The following is a 22,268-nucleotide window of genomic DNA, read 5'->3' as shown; positions in this document are numbered from 1 at the left end:
AATTGGCACTGTTGCTCTGCTGTTGTATGCGCCTTATCACTCGTGTGGTAATGGTGATTCTGTTTTACAAAAACGTCTTTCAAAGTCGAGCCTAATGTATCTTAAAATTTTCAGTTAGGAAAACAATGAAACTACTAATTGTGGCTAATGTAGGCTTTCTATTTTTTATATTTTTAAAATCCCTAAAATGCTATTAATTTCTGTTTTATATTTTAGGGAGGCCCAGTTGGGACAGCCTTGTTTAGGGTAAATTAAATGATCGTCCTCCAACTATATTGTCCTCAACACCTCTTCAAATGTGCTAAACAAATCATCTGAAGCACAGGATGTCATGTTGCTCTGTGTTGTACTTTGTTTAACAAAACCCAAATAATAAAAAAACCTGCATACACTTCCATGGGAGGTCAAAGGGTAGGTAGATCCCAACCACAAATCAAATGTACTTGATTACGTGATCATGAGGTGTGACTACTTCCACCACCTTCCAGTCTGATTGTACACAGTAGGCCCTTGAAGCAGACTTGACTGTGTTCTGTCATCTAAACGAGGCTTTGTTACTAATGTGTCTGCTGCAGGAAATGAAATCAGTTGATTTATTTTACTTTCATTGCTTAATTTGCGTCCAGACTGCAGCTTGCATGTAGGTGTGTCTGGTCTGTGGTTCTTAATTGGCTTAAATCTGCCAGCGCACTCTGGACAGCATCACAACGCAGCATAATTTGTTGATTTGACTTATGCTCGGGTTCCCTGAGTCGACCAGATTTTCGGAAAATTACTCTAAAGTGTCCCCTCGTTCTGGTCTGGCGGGTACCTTGTTAAAATGTTATTAGGTAGTTGGGAGGAGGCCGACTGCTGGGAACATCAACGCTTCCAGTTCAGTGAAGCCATAAAGTCGAGTCAATCAGCAATCCCATGCGGCAGACCACCAAATGTATATTATGTTCAGCAGCCGCAATAGGGATAAATATGCCACTTGGGTAATGCACTAAGCACGCAAAGGGTCTGGTAAAATACCTGGCTGTATACGAACAATTCTGTGATGGAGCTGAGTGGCACCAGATGTCAGCGGTTTTATAGGGTGCAGAGGCCGGGAATACAACAGTTTCCGTCTTCAAGTTTGTTTTTACTTCATTTTCCCGTTTTTTTTTTCTTCTGGTTTGCAATTGTTGAATCAAACTGTCATTCTTGATTTTAGCCGGGGTATTTTACCTTATCCTAAATGGTCCTCAGACATAGGAGATGTGTTTTCCACCTTTGCCAGTCTGTGATTGCAATAATAGCTGGGAGCAGACTGATTTTGTTATATTTACTTGTTTGTGGCTCATCAAACCAATAAAAAATGTGATCAGTGGCATAAACACACAACCATGCCAAAGGAATCTTTAAAGTTTGAATCAGTAAACTTGTTCCACATTTTATCATGTTAAAAATCACATACTTTAATGCATTTCAATATTAGACCAACACAAAGTAGTGTCCAATTACTTTTAAGAATAGGCTTAGTTTAGGCTGGTTTTCCTTTTTGATAAAATTTATAGAGTGGCTTAGGTTATCCTGAGCTATCTCTGTAGTTATGCTGCCATAGGCTCAGGCTGCTGGAGGACATCAAGATGTATTTCTCTCACTCTGCTGAGTTCTCCTACTGTTCTCCAATTTGCAATGTTTGTTGTTATTTCAACTTTTAGCTTTTTGTACTCTTTTTTCTCTCCATATTAGGTACACCTGGTCTGGCATTCTGTTAGCTGTGACATCATCCAGGAGGCAGATCATCCACTATTACCATATAACATAGAAAGGCTTCCTGAATCAATGTGTGCTTCTCTAATTTTATGTCTCTGCTCTGTCTTCTCTAACCCCCAGTCGGTCGAGGCAGATGACCGTTCACGCTGAGCCTGGTTCTGCTAGAGGTATTCCTCCCTGTTAAAAGAGATTTTTTCTCTCTACTATCATTACATGCATGCTCAGTATGAGGGATTGCTGCAAGCCCATGGACAATGCAGATGACTGTCTGTTTTGTGAATTGGTGCTATATAAATAACATTTTATTGACTTAATTAGTAGGCAACTGAAAAACAGGTACATAGATCTAACCACATAGAAAGGCAGACATAAGGATAGGTAAGGATAAATGCATAAAATTATGATTTGTGGAAAACCTTATTTTTAAACATGTTCCTTCAGCTAATAACTTTGAAACAGCAAATGCATAGTTGTGCCCCAGGTATGTCTCGCGAACGTAATTAGCCATCTCACACAATGGTATTCTCGCCAACTAGACAAACATCTAATTGAAGTGAACTACATAAAATCAGATTTTTGACCCACAGGGAGGTTTGTGTGCAAGTAGGTGTTGCAGACTGGTGGCAGTATTAGCTTCCAGGATCCTTGCCCAAAAGAGACTGTAACTTCATCCTAATTGTATGAAAGAGAACCATGGCAGATTTTCAAGAAGCAAAAAGCAGACCCTGCAGATGTACATTTATGCTTCGTTTGTGTGTTTGCCAGGACTGACAAGACAGTTCAAGGGAGAACAACTTGTGGGCAATCCTGAATGTTTGAAATTCGATCATCATCACTGCTAAGCCGATGCCTCACAGCAGCATGGGTGAATATTTTCACGAACAGAAAGAGCTTTTCTGAAGTAACCTTACGATCTCCGCTCACACACCTAATTTTTTAGCTAACGCTTTAGGAATTCTGGCACAACCACAGCACACACCCTTCAGAGCATGAAAGATAGATAATGGGGCTTTGTGCGAAGGTGACATCTGCCACTGGAGGAGCCGTTAGCAAAAAGATTAGATGAGAGCATGAGAAATGTCAGAGAGGTTCCTCCAGAATCAGAAGAAGAATCTACAAAATTTGTATTTGCTATTCCTTAGAAACAGTGAGTCATGTAACTACTTAGTTTTCTATGAAATTGATCCCTTGTACAAGTAAGGTAGCACAATAAAGAAGTAACTTGGCCCTAATGTAGTAGCACATCAGTGAAAGAGATCAAAGTGGGTTTCAAGGGAAAATATTATGGGTAAATAAATTGCAGTCTTCTAATCCTGCCCTGCACCATTTTTCCTATGAAGTCATCTTCAATCTGGATGATTATAACAGTTAAGATGTCACATTCAATACCCTTTAGTTAAATGTTTGATTGACTAGAGATTATGTAGCCATTAGGACTATCTGTGCCAGCAGTGAAGGCAGACAAATGTCAGTGATGAAAGATGGTAAAATGTGTAGATAAATGCTACAGATACTCTACATGTGCTGCTGTTGTGTGAGTACGGCCAACACATTTCTCTTTGGTTATATCCAATCAATTGCTTCTTAGATTTATGCTTTGGTAATTATAGACACGGCAGATAAAACAACAGAGTAAATCAAGTCGACAAAAAGTGTATGTAGAATCAAATCATTATGTGTCAAAGATGATTTGTTTGCAACCTCAAATCAAGGACTTAGCTCAAGCCAAATTTGTATGATTGCCATTATTCCCAGGACTTTGATTATTCTGTGTTACCAAGGAACCCGCAGTTTTGGTTTATGTTTTTCCACCTTACTTATCTATTAGTCTGTTAGTTTCTGTTCATTTTAATTTAGTTTTACACTCCTGGGGATGAGTTATGTTAATTACCTGTAAAGTATTGTTTCTGTCATTATTTTAGTTCTCTGTTCATTATTTATTTTAGTAGTTTATAAATGTTTCTGTTTTATTCCTAATTTTCCTGCCTGCCCATTCTCAGTTGAGTTAGGTAGGTTTTTCTGCTTTATTTAGTAATTCTTCATACATTCCCTTTAGATTCAGTTCTCCTTGTGCCTCAGTCAGATCATCACACTATCTTTCCTTCAATCTAATTCCCTTAATTCCACTAACCTGTGTAAATTGCCAGATGCTGTTCCTTTCGTCTTCTCCCCTTTATAGTCTACCAGTTTAGTCTCATTCAGCGGTAGGTCCTCTGTTATGCAACCCTCATCACTCGTGTTGATTCCTTTGTTCTGTTCCAGTTGACTCATTAAAATATCATTTCACACTTCATCATGATGATTCCTGGCTATTGTCTGCTTTATGGTCCAACACCTACTCCTCAAGTCATGAGAACTGGTCCTGCCCTGAATTGTCCTCTCTCCTCAAAGCAAGGGATGCTGCCTGGGCGAAGGCCAGAACTTCTAAATCCCAAGATGACGGGCTGATATTCAAACAACTCAGAAATAGTTTTACTTTTCTTGTGAAAAGGGCTAAGTATGATTATTTTGTTGACAAAACTACTCGGAATCTAAAGAATCCTAAGAATTTTGGTAAGCAGTAAAGTCTTCAATTGGTGATGAGATTGATGAAAAATTGCCTGTTTACATTATGAAAGATACACACACTCTAGCTGATAAACCATATATTCTTAATTATCTTAAGGAGCACTTTGTGTCCTTGGGAACCTTATTTGAGTCATTGGATCCTCATTAATGCAACAATTAGAGAAGTAATATTCAGTCACCACCTGCTAATGCCAAGGGATTAGCTCTGACTCCAGTTGACGTAGACGTACACGTACAGCAGCTGGATCAAAGTAAACCTGCTGGGCCTGATAATCGTGAGCCCTTCTTTTTGAGGTTTGCTGCCCATTTTATAGCAGAACCTCTATGTGATATTTTTAATTTAGCAATTTCTGAAAATGAAATTCAGAGGAAATGTAAATCTGCATGTGTTTTCCCTTGCAAATCCCTCAGTAGTTGATAACTATTGGCCGATCTCTAAGTTGTGTGTTGGACACATTGTTGGACACAGTGTGTCCAGCGTACTGGGTCCTATTCTTTCTTCCCCCCTATTGTAAACAGTGTCCCTCAAGGATCCATACTTGGGCCACTGCTGTTTAAAATTCATGTAAATTATTTTTGTGACAACTTATCTGATACTACGTCTCCTCTGTATGCTGATGACACTGTACTCTACAGTTCCTCTTTCACGGCTTCAAAAATCACTGGAACTGTTACGGTCAGTTTTTGTCACTGTATTAAGTTAGTGCTTAATGCAGATAAATCGAAGTCCAAAGTGCCTTTTTCTAATGGTAAACAGTTTCCTTCTAACCTTCCCAGGTTGTCAACTGTGCATAGGGTCGAAATTCAAATCATCACATCTAATAAATATCTAGGCATTTTAATTGATGAGAATCTGTCTTTTAAACTGCATATCCATAAACTCGTTTCAAAGTTGAAACTGTGTTTTGTTTTTAGAAATCGATCATGTTTTTCTTTGCAAGTTAGAGAATATCCACCTATACTTTTTTTTTTTTTACCTTTGTTGGACTATATAGACCTGCTTTTTATGCAAGCTCTAGGTCAGTTTTTAAAGAAATTGGATAGTGTTTATTATTGTGCATTGCATTTTGTCACTGGTTGCAGCTATAGTGTACATCATTGCTCCTTAAATGCTACTGCACATTCTCCATCTTTGTATGCTTATAGGCTCTCCCACTGGCTGACTATTATCTACAAATCTATTCTTGGACTTCTATCTACAATATTTATGTCTGTATTTGTGTAGAAACTTTGAACGATATGGCCTGCGATCTAAGGAAATCATCTTGATGCAGACACAGAGAGTCAGAACTGAAGCGGGAAAAAGGGCTTTTAAATTCTCTCTCCCATCGACCTGGAATGATGCACAAAAACACTTGACACTGAGAACTCCTTTATCTCTGGGGGAATTATTATTATTATTATTTTTATAAATGACTTATGGGGCAATGAATAAAAAGCATGATTGGCTGTTGTGACTGTACTTTGGCCAGGTTTCTCTTGGGAAAGGGGTTTTAATAGTTTTGATTTTTTACATGGTTAAATAAAGGAATCTATCTAATCTCTCCTTTTTCACACAGGTAGCAAGATGTACACAATTGTTTCACGATAAACATTGTTGAATCATTGATGAGTTGTCATGTGTTAACTTTTTTTCTTCAATTGAAAGCACCCCTGACCCAGTTATTCCATGTGTAGCTGTCTCTTTCCTGGACAAAGCCATTGATGCACTATAGCTGCTCTGTTTCCCCTTCACATAGAACCACTGTGCATGTTTGTTTTTGACAAGAAAGCACCCCTGGCTCAATGCATCCTTTTGGCTGTGCATCGTTTCTGAACAAAGTCGTTAACTGAACCATTGCTGCCAATAATTAGGTGTAGAGTATTTTTCTTTTACATATAAAGTACCTCTTACTCATTCCTTCTGTGTTTAGTTGTTTTCTTGAACAAAGCCATTGATTAAGCTCTTCCTGCCATTAACCCTGTACCATTTTTGTTGTCCCTTCAGATAGCAAGTACACCCAGTTCAAAGCTTCTGTGTTTAACTGTGCCATTTTTGTGGACAAAGCCATGGACAGAGCTACTGCTGCAACATGCCCCTAATTTAATACTTTTTTCCAAAAAAAAAAAAAAAAAAAAAAATTCAGATAGAACCCCCCCCCCCCCCCCCCCCACACACACACACACACACACACCCTGGCTCATACTTTATTTATTCATAGATAAAGTATGAGCCAAATCTATTCATGAATTCATAAAGTAAGTGAATAAAATGTATTCACTTTATTAATACTTCAATTTATATTGAAGTATGAATAAAATAGAATTAGCTTAAGAAAAATGCATATTACACCATATATCTTTAATAAGGTATACTTTATGTACAATAATAATTTATATATACACAGTTACAATTTGGTTCCGTAACAACACTTTGTGTTTCTACACACTGAATTATGCTTTATGTGCTACTGAGGTAAGATATTCAGGAATGGCTTCTGCATAATATATCATTATAAAATATGTCAGGCAAAATTTATGAGAATAAACTCTTAACAGGTAACGCTTTCCCAAATGTGTCCAAAACAATAAAAAGGATGAACAATTTTCCACCAAAAGGCTGTCCTGAAGAAGCAGAATATTTAAAATAATAGTTCATGTGCAGTAATAAGCACAAGAGTTAAGCACCTGATTGTAACGTACGATATAGCCAGAAAAAAAGAATGTTTTTGGAAAAGAAATCCTCTGTGCAGAACAGTAATAGGGGCATTATTCAGGCAACACCAGGGATCAGGTTAAGATCAGGTTATCCATTCCAAAGAATGGAGATCAATGCAGTTTTTGGCATTGCTAGGACTTTGGAACTCTCTGGTGGGTTTTTGATACAAAACCCGATGAATACAATTGCAGACAACTTCCCTAATAATGAACACCTTGGCTGTTAGGTGTTACACACGAACACTGAAAGCTGCCCTGATGCTTATCACAAGCGCAGTTTCTGGACCATGAACGCACCACCTAACCAGCATTAGACGCTTCTCAAAACCCACACAACTGCATATTGTTCTTGTTTAGTCTATTGGTCCCATAGGGGCGAGGGGAGCTAAAAGTCCTGTCTAAGCATGACTGAGCCAGCCACAAAAGCTGAATAAGAGCAGACAGTGAAAGACAAACGCAGCGCTGCCTCCACCACACCGTTCCGAACGCAGCAACCCTGGGGCCAGTGAGGCCATTCATCTGTCCTGGCATTGCTTTGCAGGATTTTTATTGCTGCTCTCCGGGGTGTTAAGCAGCTAAGTGGCCCTAAACGCTTAATTAGGTGCTGGAAATCACAGGCACTTTGCACCCGCTCTGTAAACCACAACATTTCAGCTTATTAGGGGCATGGGGAGCCACACGCCAAATAATTAGGGATGGCGGCAATGCTAGACCACAAGATTGGGCTATAAGTGGACTAACAGGCAGTTATGGAGGTGGGGGTCAGAGCCTGGGTCACTGTTGAGGAAGTAGCTGTAGTGGTAGAGTCTGTGAATGTGTGTTAAGATTGTAGACAGTTGCGTACATATGGTCACAGGCAAAGCACTGTATTCATCCAGGTTGTTTGAACATTAAACGAGTTGCTAGAAATGAATCCGTGTTTTCTGGGATTTTGTTTTTAAGGTGGTGGGTTTAACTTTTCCATGCGCTACATATGCATGCTTGCATTGCCTTTTAATCAGAGGATAAATCCACAATTGATATTTCAACATAACACCTTGGCCTCGCCAGATGCCCAAAGTCATTTTATCAAGTGTATGCTGAGCTGGCTGATGTTTGAGCATTTCCATCTGGCCCTAGGGGTTGCATCCTAAGAAGCAAAGATACATGTCCTTCCTTCCTTCCTTCCTTCCTTCCTTGTGTGGTGACAGCCCGGTCAGTGGAGCAATTATGAATGCTAACTAAGGCTCCGGTCAAACTGGGTGGCTTTCTTTCTGCGGACAAAAGCGTCTGGTTACATCAAGTGCTGGATGAACCGCGAGGTCTGGGTACACATCCAAAAGTTCAGGCAAAGTACAACCATGGCCCAGTCCCAATATCATTGTTTTAGGATGTCCTCTCAAAAATGAAAGACCATGAGAAAACACATCAGCGCCTGGGGGAGAACCAGGGAAAAATAAAAAATAAATGTGCCCTTAAATTTTACCCTTTAATACAGAAGTATCTAAGTAAAATTTGAATCTCCTCAAAATGTGAATTTCCCTTTAGCGATTCCATTCAAGAAGTAAAACTCATGTATTGTATAGTGATGTATTTTAATTTTTTCTGTTAATTTAGATGAGTGTGGCTTTATGCAAGTTAACACCTACGATTTAGTTGAAATGTGATGATCAGTCTGTTCACAGTGTAGTAGCAAAGCATAATGCTGGATAGTTGAGTTTCAGGGAAAAAGTGTGGTTCAAGCTAAAGGGTTAGCAACAGGAATAATTACAGTATTGTTAGGATAAGGAATTAAAGCCCCCCTCCACCAGAGATAATATCAGAAGTGAATCATCTGGGTTTAGGAGAAAAATGACAAGACTATTAATCCATTGTCCCAACTATTCTTTTTAAATGTTGGGAAAAAGTCTGGAGTAGGAGTGGCGAGACCCGGAATCCAGATGGCATAAAGTCCAGTGTGAAGTTTCCACAATCAGTGATAATTTGCAGAGCTGTATCATCTGCTGGTGTTGGTGTACTGTGTTTGCTCAAGCACAAAGTCAGCAAAGCTGTCTTCGAGGAAATTTTAGAGAGCTTTAATGACCATTGTGGGGCTGTGCTTGATGGTGTAGCAATCTGGCCTGGCCACCAGCCCATCGTGAATTTATGGAAGATCGTCAAGAGAAAGTTAAGTGACACCAGACACAACAATGCAGTTTAGCTAATGCTGCTAGAAAAGCTAAGCTGTTTGCTTAATACGTCAGCAAAGCCACGGACTGATTACCTCCATGTTCTGCAGTAATTCATGCACATAGTATAGTGCCTATACTATATGGTTAATGGGTACAGTTTTCCGTGGGCCAACATTCCAGTATTAAAAAAAAAAACCTGAATTAAATGCTATATATATAAAAAAAAAAAATATATATATATATATATATATATATATATATATATATATATATATATATATATATATATATATATATATATATATATATATATATATATATATATATATCACATATCACTTTGTGTGTAATGAACCTATATAATATACAGGTTTCACTTTTTGAATGGAATTACTGGAATAATTTAACTTTTTGATGATATACTGTACTAATTTAGGGAAATGCAATTGTATAAAAATCATATCTCATTGCTTAGCATTTGAAAATAGATTGTGAAGTTGCGTCCAGCGCAAAGGCTTTCCAGCATCATACAATTCCACATTTTGGGGAAAACAACATGCTAATGAAAGAAAAACAGAAAACTAATGCAAATATTCAATTCTTGCAGAACAGAACCATACTGAAATTGCAGATTTAACATTTTTTCTGCACTAATAAACAGACATATATCTCTCTTTTTTTTTTACACCTTTCTCATACTTTGCAGCAAAAACTTAAAAAAAAAGTCATTTAATTTGAGTTATTTGGACTTTTAGCTTCTTTAAAGATAAATGAATGTGGACAAGACGCCCACTGGCATTCTTCATGTGATGGGGTAGCATGTACACATGTATGCAATGTCTTCCATGACGTCAGAGCAAACTCTGTCCTTACACACACTAAATGTGTACTTAAAGACCTCCTTGTCTCAAGTCTTTGCTCCACCAAATACTCAGACACTGGCACAGCGCTGGGAGGGAGATGTGCACTGGGAAGGACACACCAGCTGGCTGTGGAAGCTGTTGATACTCTGCCGTCCAGCCACTGCCACCACCTCACTGGTTCCTAGCACGTCCACGCAGAGAGACTCGACGGCGTCCAGCCTCTCGATCTGCACCAGCCGAGTGAGGAGGTCCGGGATGCTGTAGCCGGCCGTGCTAACTCTTTCAAAGAGCTGCAGGCCGTCGCTCATGCCCCCGATCTCATCACGCTTCAGGCCAAAGCTCTCTGCCAGGTGCCTCCACGTCTTCACCACGGCCGCCTCGCTGCTGTAGGAGGAGCTGAGCATGCGGCTGGTCTTCTCCAGGCAGTCGAAAGGAAGCTCGGTGGGGCTCAGGCCTGAGGAGGGGACAGAGGTGTGAGTTTGAGTTTTGTTTAATCAAACGGAAAAAAAAAAGGGAAGCAAACAAACCTAATTTAGCAAATATAAAATTAGCCTTGCAAAAGTATTCCTACCCCTTGGACTTTTTTTCCATTGTGTCACATGAAGTGTATTTCATTGGGGTTTTAAGTTTATAGCTCAACTAATAGTGCATGATTGTTAATAAAAATTAAAATTGTCTTTCTAAACATATTTTCATTTTAGATATGCAAATCTGAAAACAAGCAACCAGTTGGTACCCAGGTGGTAAATTGAGTCCACCTGTCTGTGATTTGTCCTCAGTATAATTCCACCTGTTCTGTTCTGCACCATGAAGTTCAAGAAACACAAGAGAATGGTAAAAAAATAATAATAATTAAAGCAGGCTTATGATATAGAATAATATCTGAAGAAAAAGAGCACTGTTCAGTCCTCCATCTAACAATACATAGAGTGTGACTTGACTGCTACATAATAAGATATGGCCATCCACCTAAGCTGACAGTGAAGGAGAGCTTTAACCATAAAGCAGCAAAGAGGTCCATGATGGCTTTGCAGCAACTGCAGAGATTCACAGCTCATGTGTGTAAATGTGTTGACACGACAACTAATAACTGTAAACTCCAAACAATTTCTAGGACGATAGCTATTGTTGAGAATATGCCATGAAAAGCCTGTTTGCAGTTTGCCACAACACATGTCGAGGATATGGCAAAATAGGCCAAATGCAACCAAAATTGTACCTTTCCCTTTAGCTAGGAGGAGGTCACAATGGAGTGGGTAAAATCGAAGCACATTGTACTAGAATTGCTCAGTTGATCTCCATACCTGAATGCTATTGAGAATCTGTGGCAAGACTTAAACATTGCTGTGCATAAACACTCTCCAAAAGTGGCACAAATCTCTTAGATATGAAAAGCCTTCAAACACATACTTTAAAAGACCTTTGGCACGTGTGGCTGTTTATCACTGCAGTTGGATAATAAATGGGCAGAGAGAGAAGGCGTGGACAAGAAACAACATGGTTGGGAATTGAACCCCAGAAAGTTAATAACTTCTGTAGAGGTATATACAGATTTACTGGTGTATATTTCTATATAGTGCATACTTATGGACATTGTGTTGGCCCAACACTTTTAAATCTAAATAAAATGCATTGAGGTTTATGATTGTAACTTGACAAAATATGAAAAATAACATCAAGGGATATCAATATTTTTTCCAAAGCAATGCAAGCTTCAAGTACAAGGCTTGGCAGATAGCTTTTCTCATTTGTCTGACTTACCCTCGGTCACGTTGCAGGCTCTAGCATACAGCTCTAATATCTTTTTCCTCCGACTTTGTAGCATCTGTGTGGTATTCAAGAAGAAAAAGAAAAACATCTTTATGAGGTTAAAGGGACCCCGAGTTGTAAATCTGTTCGTAATCCTATTTTAACTGCAGCGCAGTCTTTCAAAATCTCCATCTTCCTACCCCTGGGGTTTTATTGTTGTTGATCCCATTCATGGTGCTGATGTGGTTGCTGGAAGCGATGTGGTTGACACTGTTGATGTGGTTGGGACTCTGGATGCTAATGGCATGGCTGGCTGCAACCACCGGGGCACCGTTGGATGTGCGGCCACGGTCCAGGAGTCCCAGCGAGAGCAGAGACAGGTCAGGTTTGTTGCCCAGGTCCACGAGGCACAAGTTGTGTTTGGGCGAATTGCTCTCGACCGATCCCTGCTTGTCGGACGGCTCCTCGTCGCTGTCGATGCTGCGACTCAACAGCTGCTCGTTCTCGGACGATGCATCGTTTTCACTGCACATACAAATGAAATTGTTCAGTTTTCAATTTATGCAAATAGTAGACAAGTTCTTTGTAATCATTTAGAGCTGCTCCTACAAAGAAATCATAATGAACATAGGCATGTCTTAGGTTTAAAAAAAATTGGACAACTGTAAATTGCCCGCAAAATCTGGGCATCCCTAATTGTTACAACACATCTGTAAATCCCTGCAGCTGTTATTCACAGAACAAATGGCAGAGGATGCTGTTTTGCTTCCATGTCCGTTCCGAAAACAACCCTTCCTTTTACAACACAATCCCATATATTCAAATTTTATCACCGATACTCTCTCTCTCTTTCCCTCTACCCTGGATTTTCTTGCAAAAGCACCCAGTTGACAGAGATGCACACTGAATGCTATTGTCTCCATGTCTATGCTCTGTCTTCCCAAACACACACCTATGCACAAGATGCCATTGTTTCCCCAGATATCTAACACCCTCTCTGGCAACTAATGCGGTGAGTTAGCACAGCCTCTGGCACGTTGCTTTACTACGCCGTTGACTGCCGTTGATGGAAATGTGTTTGCTTGCATATGTGTGTATGCATTATTTGTTGTTTAATTTACTGCCCTTCTGTTACTTTTAAAAAACAAATAAAGCAGACATACTTAAAGCATTTGCAAAATGAAACAAATTGGAATACCAGCGCGAAGAGTTCCACACTCGCTTCCACACTCCTCCTCTGGGCATTCACCAGTGCCTATAAAGCAGCATTGTCCTCGCACGGAGGGTTGAGGGGTATGCAGAGAGGACGGTGAGAAAACCATCACTCTTTTGTTGTCTGCGGAGACATGCTTTCACCTGATGGTGGTTTTATGTGAAGCTTTGAATAAATAGCCCTATGCACCCTGGCAACTGCCTCCCTTTCTCATCTTTTCTAGGCTGCGGGGCTTAAATGTGCTGCCTTACCTCATAGGCAGCACCAAAGCCACATAATGGTGTGTCTGCTTTATTACTTAATTTCTAAAGAAAAAAAAAAGTCAACTGATATTATGTTACCACAGGCAAGTACATATAACTGTGTGTACTCACAGACAAAGGAAGAAATGCCCAGGGGGCAGCAACACAACTACTGCAGAGGCTTGTTTTTTGGCAGTTTAATAATAGGCAGAACAGGATGAATTATGGTGTGCTGAGTAATTTTATCAATATCTGAATGGATTAGAAAACTGAAGATGTACACATTCAGATTGAATTTGTTATACAGTTAAAGGTTTGTGGGATCAATCCCTACTTGCATATAAAGTATACAAGTAGTATATATATATTTTTTAATCAGAATTGAAATAGTAATGATATTTTAGCATGATTGATGCCTGACATGTTATGAATGTGAAAATAGCTAAATACTTACAGTCATTCGGTATACCAGAGCTGAAAATATGAATTGTTCACTGGCATATTATCACAAAACATGGCAGGGAGTGACCGAGTATTGGCCAAAATAGCTACAATTTGGCTTCCCCACCAAGAACACTACGGCATATAAAGGTTTACTTTCATAAGGTTTGTAGCAAACCATTTGGGAAGTCCTCTCAGGAAGAAGTCTAAATTGCATGCTTCTTTCTTACTCAAAGAGAAATAACCAATTATTCCAATACCTATTTTAAAAAGCCAGATTATACATTGAGAATGCATTCGGCAAGACAGACCTTCATTTGGAGATAATGTCCTGTGGTCGGATGAAACTAAAATGGATGTGTTTGGAAATGAAGTTATATTTGGAGAAAAAAGGGCAAAACCTGAAAGCCTGAGAGCACCATCCCAACTGAGAAGTCTGTGGTTGTCAGCATCATGTTGTGTGTGTTTTGCTGCCAAAAAGACTCATGAGTAAAAAATCATGTGGAAATATTGAAGCATCATCTGAAGACGTCAGCCAGAAAGTCACTGTGGCCTGAGTTGGGCTTCCAAATGGCGAATCATCTTAAATATACTGCCATTTTAGTCCTAAAAGTGGCTTAAAAGCAGCAAAGTTAGGGATTTGGAGTAGCCATCACAAAGCCCTGATCTCAGTCCCATGTGCAGAGCTGGAAAGGTGTGTGTGACCAAGGCTTCCCAAGGTAGGTTTGTACCGACCATGGTTACAGCAGGTTTGTCATGGTTAACAAAGTTCAACTATTGTGAGAAACTTGTGGAAGGAGACACCAAAATTCTACCAAATACTAATGAAGTATAGGTAAACAACACGTTACAATTGTACAGTTATTTTCAGCTGTATGCGTACAGTACTCTGTTGACCTTTGTTCTTGTAAAGCGCTTTACAAACAAATATGTTACGCTATTTGACTTTAAAGACAGTAACAAAACGTCATCTTTCTCATTATTCTTGCATTGAGGAAATGGAAATAATCTGAGTAATCATGACTGACCTGAAACAAATTACGTTTAGTTTGATTCAATATCAGACAGTGACAAAAAAATATTGTTTTTTATGGAAATATCCGGTTTAAACTGTATAATATTAATAATCTGACTATACCCTCCATCAGGAGGTACCTGTAAATGTATCATTTATTACAGAGATACTACCATGCAGCATATGTGGCTGTAAGTTTTGGACCCAATAAGGTGTTACAGCAGCTTTAATTTAGTAGATTTTGGCTTCTCATTTCATACGACCACTAAGACCTAATCTCTGTCAGGGAGTTCATCAGGAATTTCTCTCACCTTTTCACCGTCTTCTGAGGAGATGCCTTCAATTTGTCGTATTCATCTTTCTCTGAGAAGATCACCACGTTGTCTGTGAGAAAAAAAAAACATGTTGAATTCAAAATAATTAGAAATGAACAAAAAGTGCTAGTTTTATGAATGAAACACACCCATTAGATTCAATTTCAACTAAATATTAGGATATGTTAGAACAGGGATGGGCAACTTCCATGATAAAGAGGGCCAAATTTTTTTCAGCACGACCATTGGAGGGCCACATGACCACGCACTTCAAATAATCGGATATGAAATACGCTACAAATTATTCTTAATAAGAGCAAAGTTTAGATGAATTTATATCTGTATGTTTACTGCACCAACATATAACTATTTTCTGCATATAAATGCATTTTAATATGTCCTTAAGCAAAATACAAACCGTTTCCTTTAAAAAAAAAAATGCAAAAAAGGAATTTAAACTCCTCCACATCAATGCATTCAGGAGCATGGGACATTTCAACTTTACAAGGAAAGAGGCATAAAACGGCACAGAACTTAACTCAAACAATGACGTGTCTATCCAGTAACTGTGTGGGCTTTCTTACAATACTGAATGCTCTATAATTGTATTTCTGTTATTTTTTGATTATGCACATCTGTTAGCTTTTTATTCTGAAAAATCTAATGTCCCATGCTCCTGAATGCACCATAGCTTTCTGACGCTCGCGAATGCATCACACTGGTCTGTAAACGCGGTGCTGTGTAGATGCTTTGCAGTTTCAAAACTCACGTTGGCTCTCACGGTTTATTGTTGTGTGTGGATTGCAAGAGACCACAACAAATAAATCAGCCGTACCTCTAAAGAACGCAAAAACCTTTGCCGTACTTCTTCCCATTTTGTCTGACAAATGTGACTTTCTCGGTCAAGTTTTCCCTTTATGCCACTGCTAGTGGCCATGGCTCTTGACTTTCTTCCTCGCTGTTGCAAAGCGGCCCGTGCCCGCTATTGTTTGGGTACGGCGCGCCCCCTATCGGTCGAATATATAATTACAAGTTTTTTTGTTTTTTTTTTATTATTATTATTATTATTATTATTATTATTATTATTGATCCATTCGCGGGCCGCACTGAGTGATGACGAGGGCCGTGTGCGGCCCCCGGGCCGCCAGTTGCCCATCCCTGTGTTAGAACATGAAACAGAAGCAACTCCTCAGGCTAAGCCCTTTTTCGCACTAAATAACGTCAATTGAATAAATGTAGAATATAATTATGGTATGTGTTAAACTAAATGACACTGACATCATGGCTACTGATGGGGACCGACAGCCAAAGTCTATTAGTGTCATATATTCGACAACATCTGGAAGGAACAGTTGCCGCAGTAAGGTGAGGTGAGTGAATATCTGAGATGGAACAAAGGGTGTGCGATGTGTGTGTGTGTGTGTGTTAAAGCGTCTGCATCTTTCATCTCACAGTCTGATTATGTCTGTGTCTACATGACTGACAGCCAGCTCCGGTAGAGCTCCCAGCAATGGGCTGCCCTCCCACATACACACACCAGTCATCCAAAGTGCATTCACACACACACACACACACACACACACACAAAAACATGCAACGCTAGGTAAGAACGTTTAGCCTTTTTAACAAAAATCGACCAACCACACCGTTGTGTTACTTTAACTCTTCCTTTTCTTAGTTATATTAAATTTGCAGCTACAGTTATTAGCGTGTGTGTGTGTGTGTGTGTGTGTGTGTGTTTTCTTCACACCACATGTAAGTGGTTAGTCAGTCAGTCTGGAAGTGAAATTGAACAGAGCATCATTGTCAGGAGAAATGGCGCCTAAAGCAACATATGGCTTTAGCTTTGGAAACTTCACATTCCATCACGATACACTCATCACTCTGCATATCTGTCAGCCTACGGCACACAGACACACACACACACACACACACACACACACACACATACACGTCTATCTAGCAAACAGTGCACTGTCAGTGTAAACTGTCAAGTGGGGACATGTGTTTCTAGTTATTTAATTGTAAAATAAATATCATACAAAATTTTCTTGTAAGATCTTTTCACACTATATTACCTTCAAATTTATTTTTTTTACTTTTTAGAGAAATTGCAAAGAGGGGACTTAGATTCTTAAACGACATCTACTTATCCAAGAGGGGGCCTCTGTTGTAATGCAGTGGATCTGTCTGTGCACCAGTTTCTTCTATTGAATGATTACCTTTCTCTGTGATCCAAGCATTTTATAAAAAACCACTATCACTTCAAATAAATAAAGCTTAAACTGTAATTCAGAAGTAATTTGGCATTGATATCAAGGGCTGCAGTATTACCAACAAAATAATGTCTTTCAAATATATAACATTTTATAAAACCAGTGTGCTTATTTTAATTTTAAGCAAGGACTATAATACTTTCTTAAGGCTATTTGGACATATTTAGGGTACTAATTTTAAAGTAATTCATGGATGTAGTCAAGTCAGAAAATAGTTATCTTTTTGTCTAATAAATATAATGTATCATTCAAACTATAGCATGGAGGAAAAAGGTGAAAACAATAACTTATTGTTTTAAAATATCTCAATAAAGCACTCTGTTATAACACAAGTTGTCAATATATGTCTGTAATAACTTCAAAGGCTCAGCTGTAGTATATTCTGTTACTAGTATTAAGGTTCAAATAAAGTGCTACCCAAATAAATATATGATGCATAAATATACTGTCAAGCTGTCTTTAAAATTTCCTTTAGGCCTAGAGTTTAGACAGTCTCCTCTTGTATGGCTTTAAATGACAGGAGTCCACTGTTGGTTGGCACATAATGATATAAGTCCCCTTTTAAATGGTCTACAGCGACAGTCGCATGTCAAAATCCAGCCAATAATACTTATAATTATTACACAAACCCGTTTTTTTTTTGCAGTAAAATATAAAGTCCCAGCTTTCATTTGCCATTTGTATGTGTGGAATGCTGATGTAAACATTTTGAATAGATCCTCTTTACTATTTTTAACCACATTGCCATAACACTTTCTTGAGGGTATTTGGGCGTGTTTAAGGTACTGATTTTAAAGTGATTTATTTATATAGTAATTTCAGGAAATAGTTAAGTAGGTATCCTTTCAGTAAGAAGTTTATTTGCCATTCAAACTATAGCATGAATGAAAAAAGTGAAGACCATAACATAAGAAATTTCATTCAATAAAGCACTCTCTTCACACACAACTTGATAATATATGTCTATAATAATGTATAGGCTCAAGTGTAGTATATTCTGTTACTAGTATTAAGGTTCAAATAAAGTGCCACCCAAATAAATATATGAGGCATTAATGTACTGTCAAGCTGTCTTTAAAATTTCCTTTAGGCCTAGAGTTTAGACAGTCTCCTCTTGTATGGCATTAAATGACAGGAGTCCACTGTTGGTTGGCACATAATGATATAAGTCCCCTTTTAAATGGTCTACAGCGACAGTCGCATGTCAAAATCCAGCCAATAATACTTATAATTATTACACAAACCCGTTTTTTTGCAGTAAAATATAAAGTCCCAGCTTTCATTTGCCATTTGTATGTGTGGAATGCTGATGTTAACATTTTGAATAGATCATCTTTACTATTTTTAACCACATTGCCATAACACTTTCTTGAGGGTATTTGGACATGTTTAAGTTACTGATTTTAAAGTGATTTGTTGATATAGTAATTTCAGAAAATAGTTAAGTAGTTATCCTTTCAGTAAGAAGTTTATTTGTCATTCAAACTATAGCATGAATGAAAAAAGTGAAAACAATAACATAAGAAATGTCATTCAATAAAGCACTCTCTTCACACACAACTTGATAATATATGTCTATAATAATGTATAGGCTCAAGTGTAGTATATTCTGTTACTACGCCTAGAGTTTAGACAGTCTCCTCTTGTATGGCAGTAAATGACAGGAGTCCACTGTTGGTTGGCACATAATGATATAAGTCCCCTTTTAAATGGTCTACAGCGACAGTCGCATGTCAAAATCCAGCCAATAATACTTATAATTATTACACAAACCCGTTTTTTTGCAGTAAAATATAAAGTCCCAGCTTTCATTTGCCATTTGTATGTGTGGAATGCTGATGTAAACATTTTGAATAGATCATCTTTACTATTTTTAACCACATTGCCATAACACTTTCTTGAGGGTATTTGGACATGTTTAAGTTACTGATTTTAAAGTGATTTGTTGATATAGTAATTTCAGAAAATAGTTAAGTAGTTATCCTTTCAGTAAGAAGTTTATTTGTCATTCAAACTATAGCATGAATGAAAAAAGTGAAAACAATAACATAAGAAATGTCATTCAATAAAGCACTCTCTTCACACACAACTTGATAATATATGTCTATAATAATGTATAGGCTCAAGTGTAGTATATTCTGTTACTACGCCTAGAGTTTAGACAGTCTCCTCTTGTATGGCAGTAAATGACAGGAGTCCACTGTTGGTTGGCACATAATGATATAAGTCCCCTTTTAAATGGTCTACAGCGACAGTCGCATGTCAAAATCCAGCCAATAATACTTATAATTATTACACAAACCCGTTTTTTTGCAGTAAAATATAAAGTCCCAGCTTTCATTTGCCATTTGTATGTGTGGAATGCTGATGTAAACATTTTGAATAGATCATCTTTACTATTTTTAACCACATTGCCATAACACTTTCTTGAGGGTATTTGGACATGTTTAAGTTACTGATTTTAAAGTGATTTGTTGATATAGTAATTTCAGAAAATAGTTAAGTAGTTATCCTTTCAGTAAGAAGTTTATTTGTCATTCAAACTATAGCATGAATGAAAAAAGTGAAAACAATAACATAAGAAATGTCATTCAATAAAGCACTCTCTTCACACACAACTTGATAATATATGTCTATAATAATGTATAGGCTCAAGTGTAGTATATTCTGTTACTACGCCTAGAGTTTAGACAGTCTCCTCTTGTATGGCAGTAAATGACAGGAGTCCACTGTTGGCTGGCACATAATTATATAAGTCCCCTTTTAAATGGTCTACAGCGACATTCACATGCAAAAATCCAGCCAATAATATTTATAATTATTACGCAAACCCGTTTTTTGGCAGTAAAATATAAAGTCCCAGCTTTCATTTGCCATTTGTATGTGTGGAATGATGATGTAAACATTTTGAATAGATCCTCTTTACTATTTTTAACCACATTGCCATAACCCTTTCTTGAGGGTATTTGCACATGTTTAAGGTACTGATTTTAAAGTGATTTATTGATATAGTAATTTCAGAAAATAGTTAAGTAGTTATCCTTTCAGTAATAAGTTTATTTGTCATTCAAACTATAGCATGAATGAAAAAAGTGAAAACAGTAACATAAGAATTGTCATTCAATAAAGCACACTCTTCACACACAACTTGATAATATATGTCTATAATAAATGTATAGGCTCAAGTGTAGTATATTCTTTTACTAGTATTAAGGTTCAAATAAAGTGCTACCCAAATAAATATATGAGGCATTAATGTACTGTCAAGCTGTCATTAAAATTTCATTTAGGCCTACAGAATAGACAGTCTCCTCTTGTATGGTATTAAATGACAGGAGTCCACTGTTGGCTGGCACATAATGATATAAGTCCCCTTTTAAATGGTCTACAGTGACAGTCACATGCAAAAATCCAGCCAATAATACTTATAATTATTACACAAACCGTTTTTTGGCAGTAAAATGTAAAGTCCCAGCTTTCATTGGCCATTTGTATGTGTGGAATGGTGATGTAAACATTTTGAATAGATCCTCTTTACTATTTTTAACCACATAGCCATAATACTTTCTTGAGGGTATTTGGACACGTTTAAGGTACTGATTTTAAAGTAATTTATTGATATAGTAATTTCAGGAAATAGTTAAGTAGGTATCCTTTCAGTAAGAAGTTTATTTGCCATTCAAACTATAGCATGAATGAAAAAAGTGAAGACAATAACATAAGAAATTTCATTCAATAAAGCACTCTCTTCACACACAACTTCATAATATATGTCTATAATACATTTATAGGCTCAGGTGTAGTATATTATGTTACTAGTATTAAGGTTCAAATAAAGTGCTACCCAAATAAATATATGAGGCATTAATGTGCTGTCAAGCTGTCATTAAAATTTCCTTTAGGCCTAGAGTTTAGACAGTCTCCTCTTGTATGGCTTTAAATGACAGGAGTCCACTGTTGGTTGGCACATAATGATATAAGTCCCCTTTTAAATGGTCTACAGCGACAGTCGCATGTCAAAATCCAGCCAATAATACTTATAATTATTACACAAACCCGTTTTTTTTTTGCAGTAAAATATAAAGTCCCAGCTTTCATTTGCCATTTGTATGTGTGGAATGCTGATGTAAACATTTTGAATAGATCCTCTTTACTATTTTTAACCACATTGCCATAACACTTTCTTGAGGGTATTTGGCCATGTTTAAGGTACTGATTTTAAAGTGATTTATTTATATAGTAATTTCAGGAAATAGTTAAGTAGGTATCCTTTCAGTAAGAAGTTTATTTGCCATTCAAACTATAGCATGAATGAAAAAATTAAAGACAATAACATAAGAAATTTCATTCAATAAAGCACTCTCTTCACACACAACTTGATAATATATGTCTATAATAATGTATAGGCTCAAGTATAGTATATTCTGTTACTAGTATTAAGGTTCAAATAAAGTGCCACCCAAATAAATATATGAGGCATTAATGTACTGTCAAGCTGTCTTTAAAATTTCCTTTAGGCCTAGAGTTTAGACAGTCTCCTCTTGTATGGCATTAAATGACACGAGTCCACTGTTGGTTGGCACATAATGATATAAGTCCCCTTTTAAATGGTCTACAGCGACAGTCACATGCCAAAATCCAGCCAATAATACTTTATATTTTACTGCCAAAAAAACGGGTTTGCATAATAATTATAAGTCCCAGCTTTCATTTGCCATTTGTATGTGTGGAATGGTGATGTAAACATTTTGAATAGATCCTCTTTACTATTTTTAACCACATTGCCATAACACTTTCTTGAGGGTATTTGGGCATGTTTAAGGTACTGATTTTAAAGTGATTTATTTATATAGTAATTTCAGGAAATAGTTAAGTAGGTATCCTTTCAGTAAGAAGTTTATTTGCCATCCAAACTATAGCATGAATGAAAAAAGTGAAGACAATAACATAAGAAATTTCATTCAATAAAGCACTCTCTTCACACACAGCTGTAGTATATT

General features: G+C 37.6%; 1 protein-coding gene across 2 annotated transcripts in view; it reads right to left on the bottom strand.

Annotated features, from left to right (window-relative positions):
• Window positions 1-9,457: 9,457 nt before the first annotated feature.
• Window positions 9,458-22,268, bottom strand: part of edar (ectodysplasin A receptor) — a 71,797-nt gene continuing 58,986 nt past the window's right edge. For both annotated transcript variants that reach the window (XM_036139508.1, XM_036139507.1), the window contains 4 exons: window positions 14,990-15,062; window positions 11,968-12,292; window positions 11,780-11,843; window positions 9,458-10,472 (listed from right to left, as the gene is read on the bottom strand). In XM_036139508.1, the coding sequence (XP_035995401.1) occupies window positions 10,087-10,472; window positions 11,780-11,843; window positions 11,968-12,292; window positions 14,990-15,062 (848 nt within the window). In that variant the 3' untranslated portion in view covers window positions 9,458-10,086. The remainder of the gene's footprint in view (window positions 10,473-11,779; window positions 11,844-11,967; window positions 12,293-14,989; window positions 15,063-22,268) is intronic.

Source organism: Fundulus heteroclitus, chromosome 7, assembly GCF_011125445.2.
Source record: "Fundulus heteroclitus isolate FHET01 chromosome 7, MU-UCD_Fhet_4.1, whole genome shotgun sequence".
Classification (NCBI taxonomy): domain Eukaryota; kingdom Metazoa; phylum Chordata; class Actinopteri; order Cyprinodontiformes; family Fundulidae; genus Fundulus; species Fundulus heteroclitus.
This window is presented reverse-complemented; position numbering and strand designations above follow the sequence as displayed.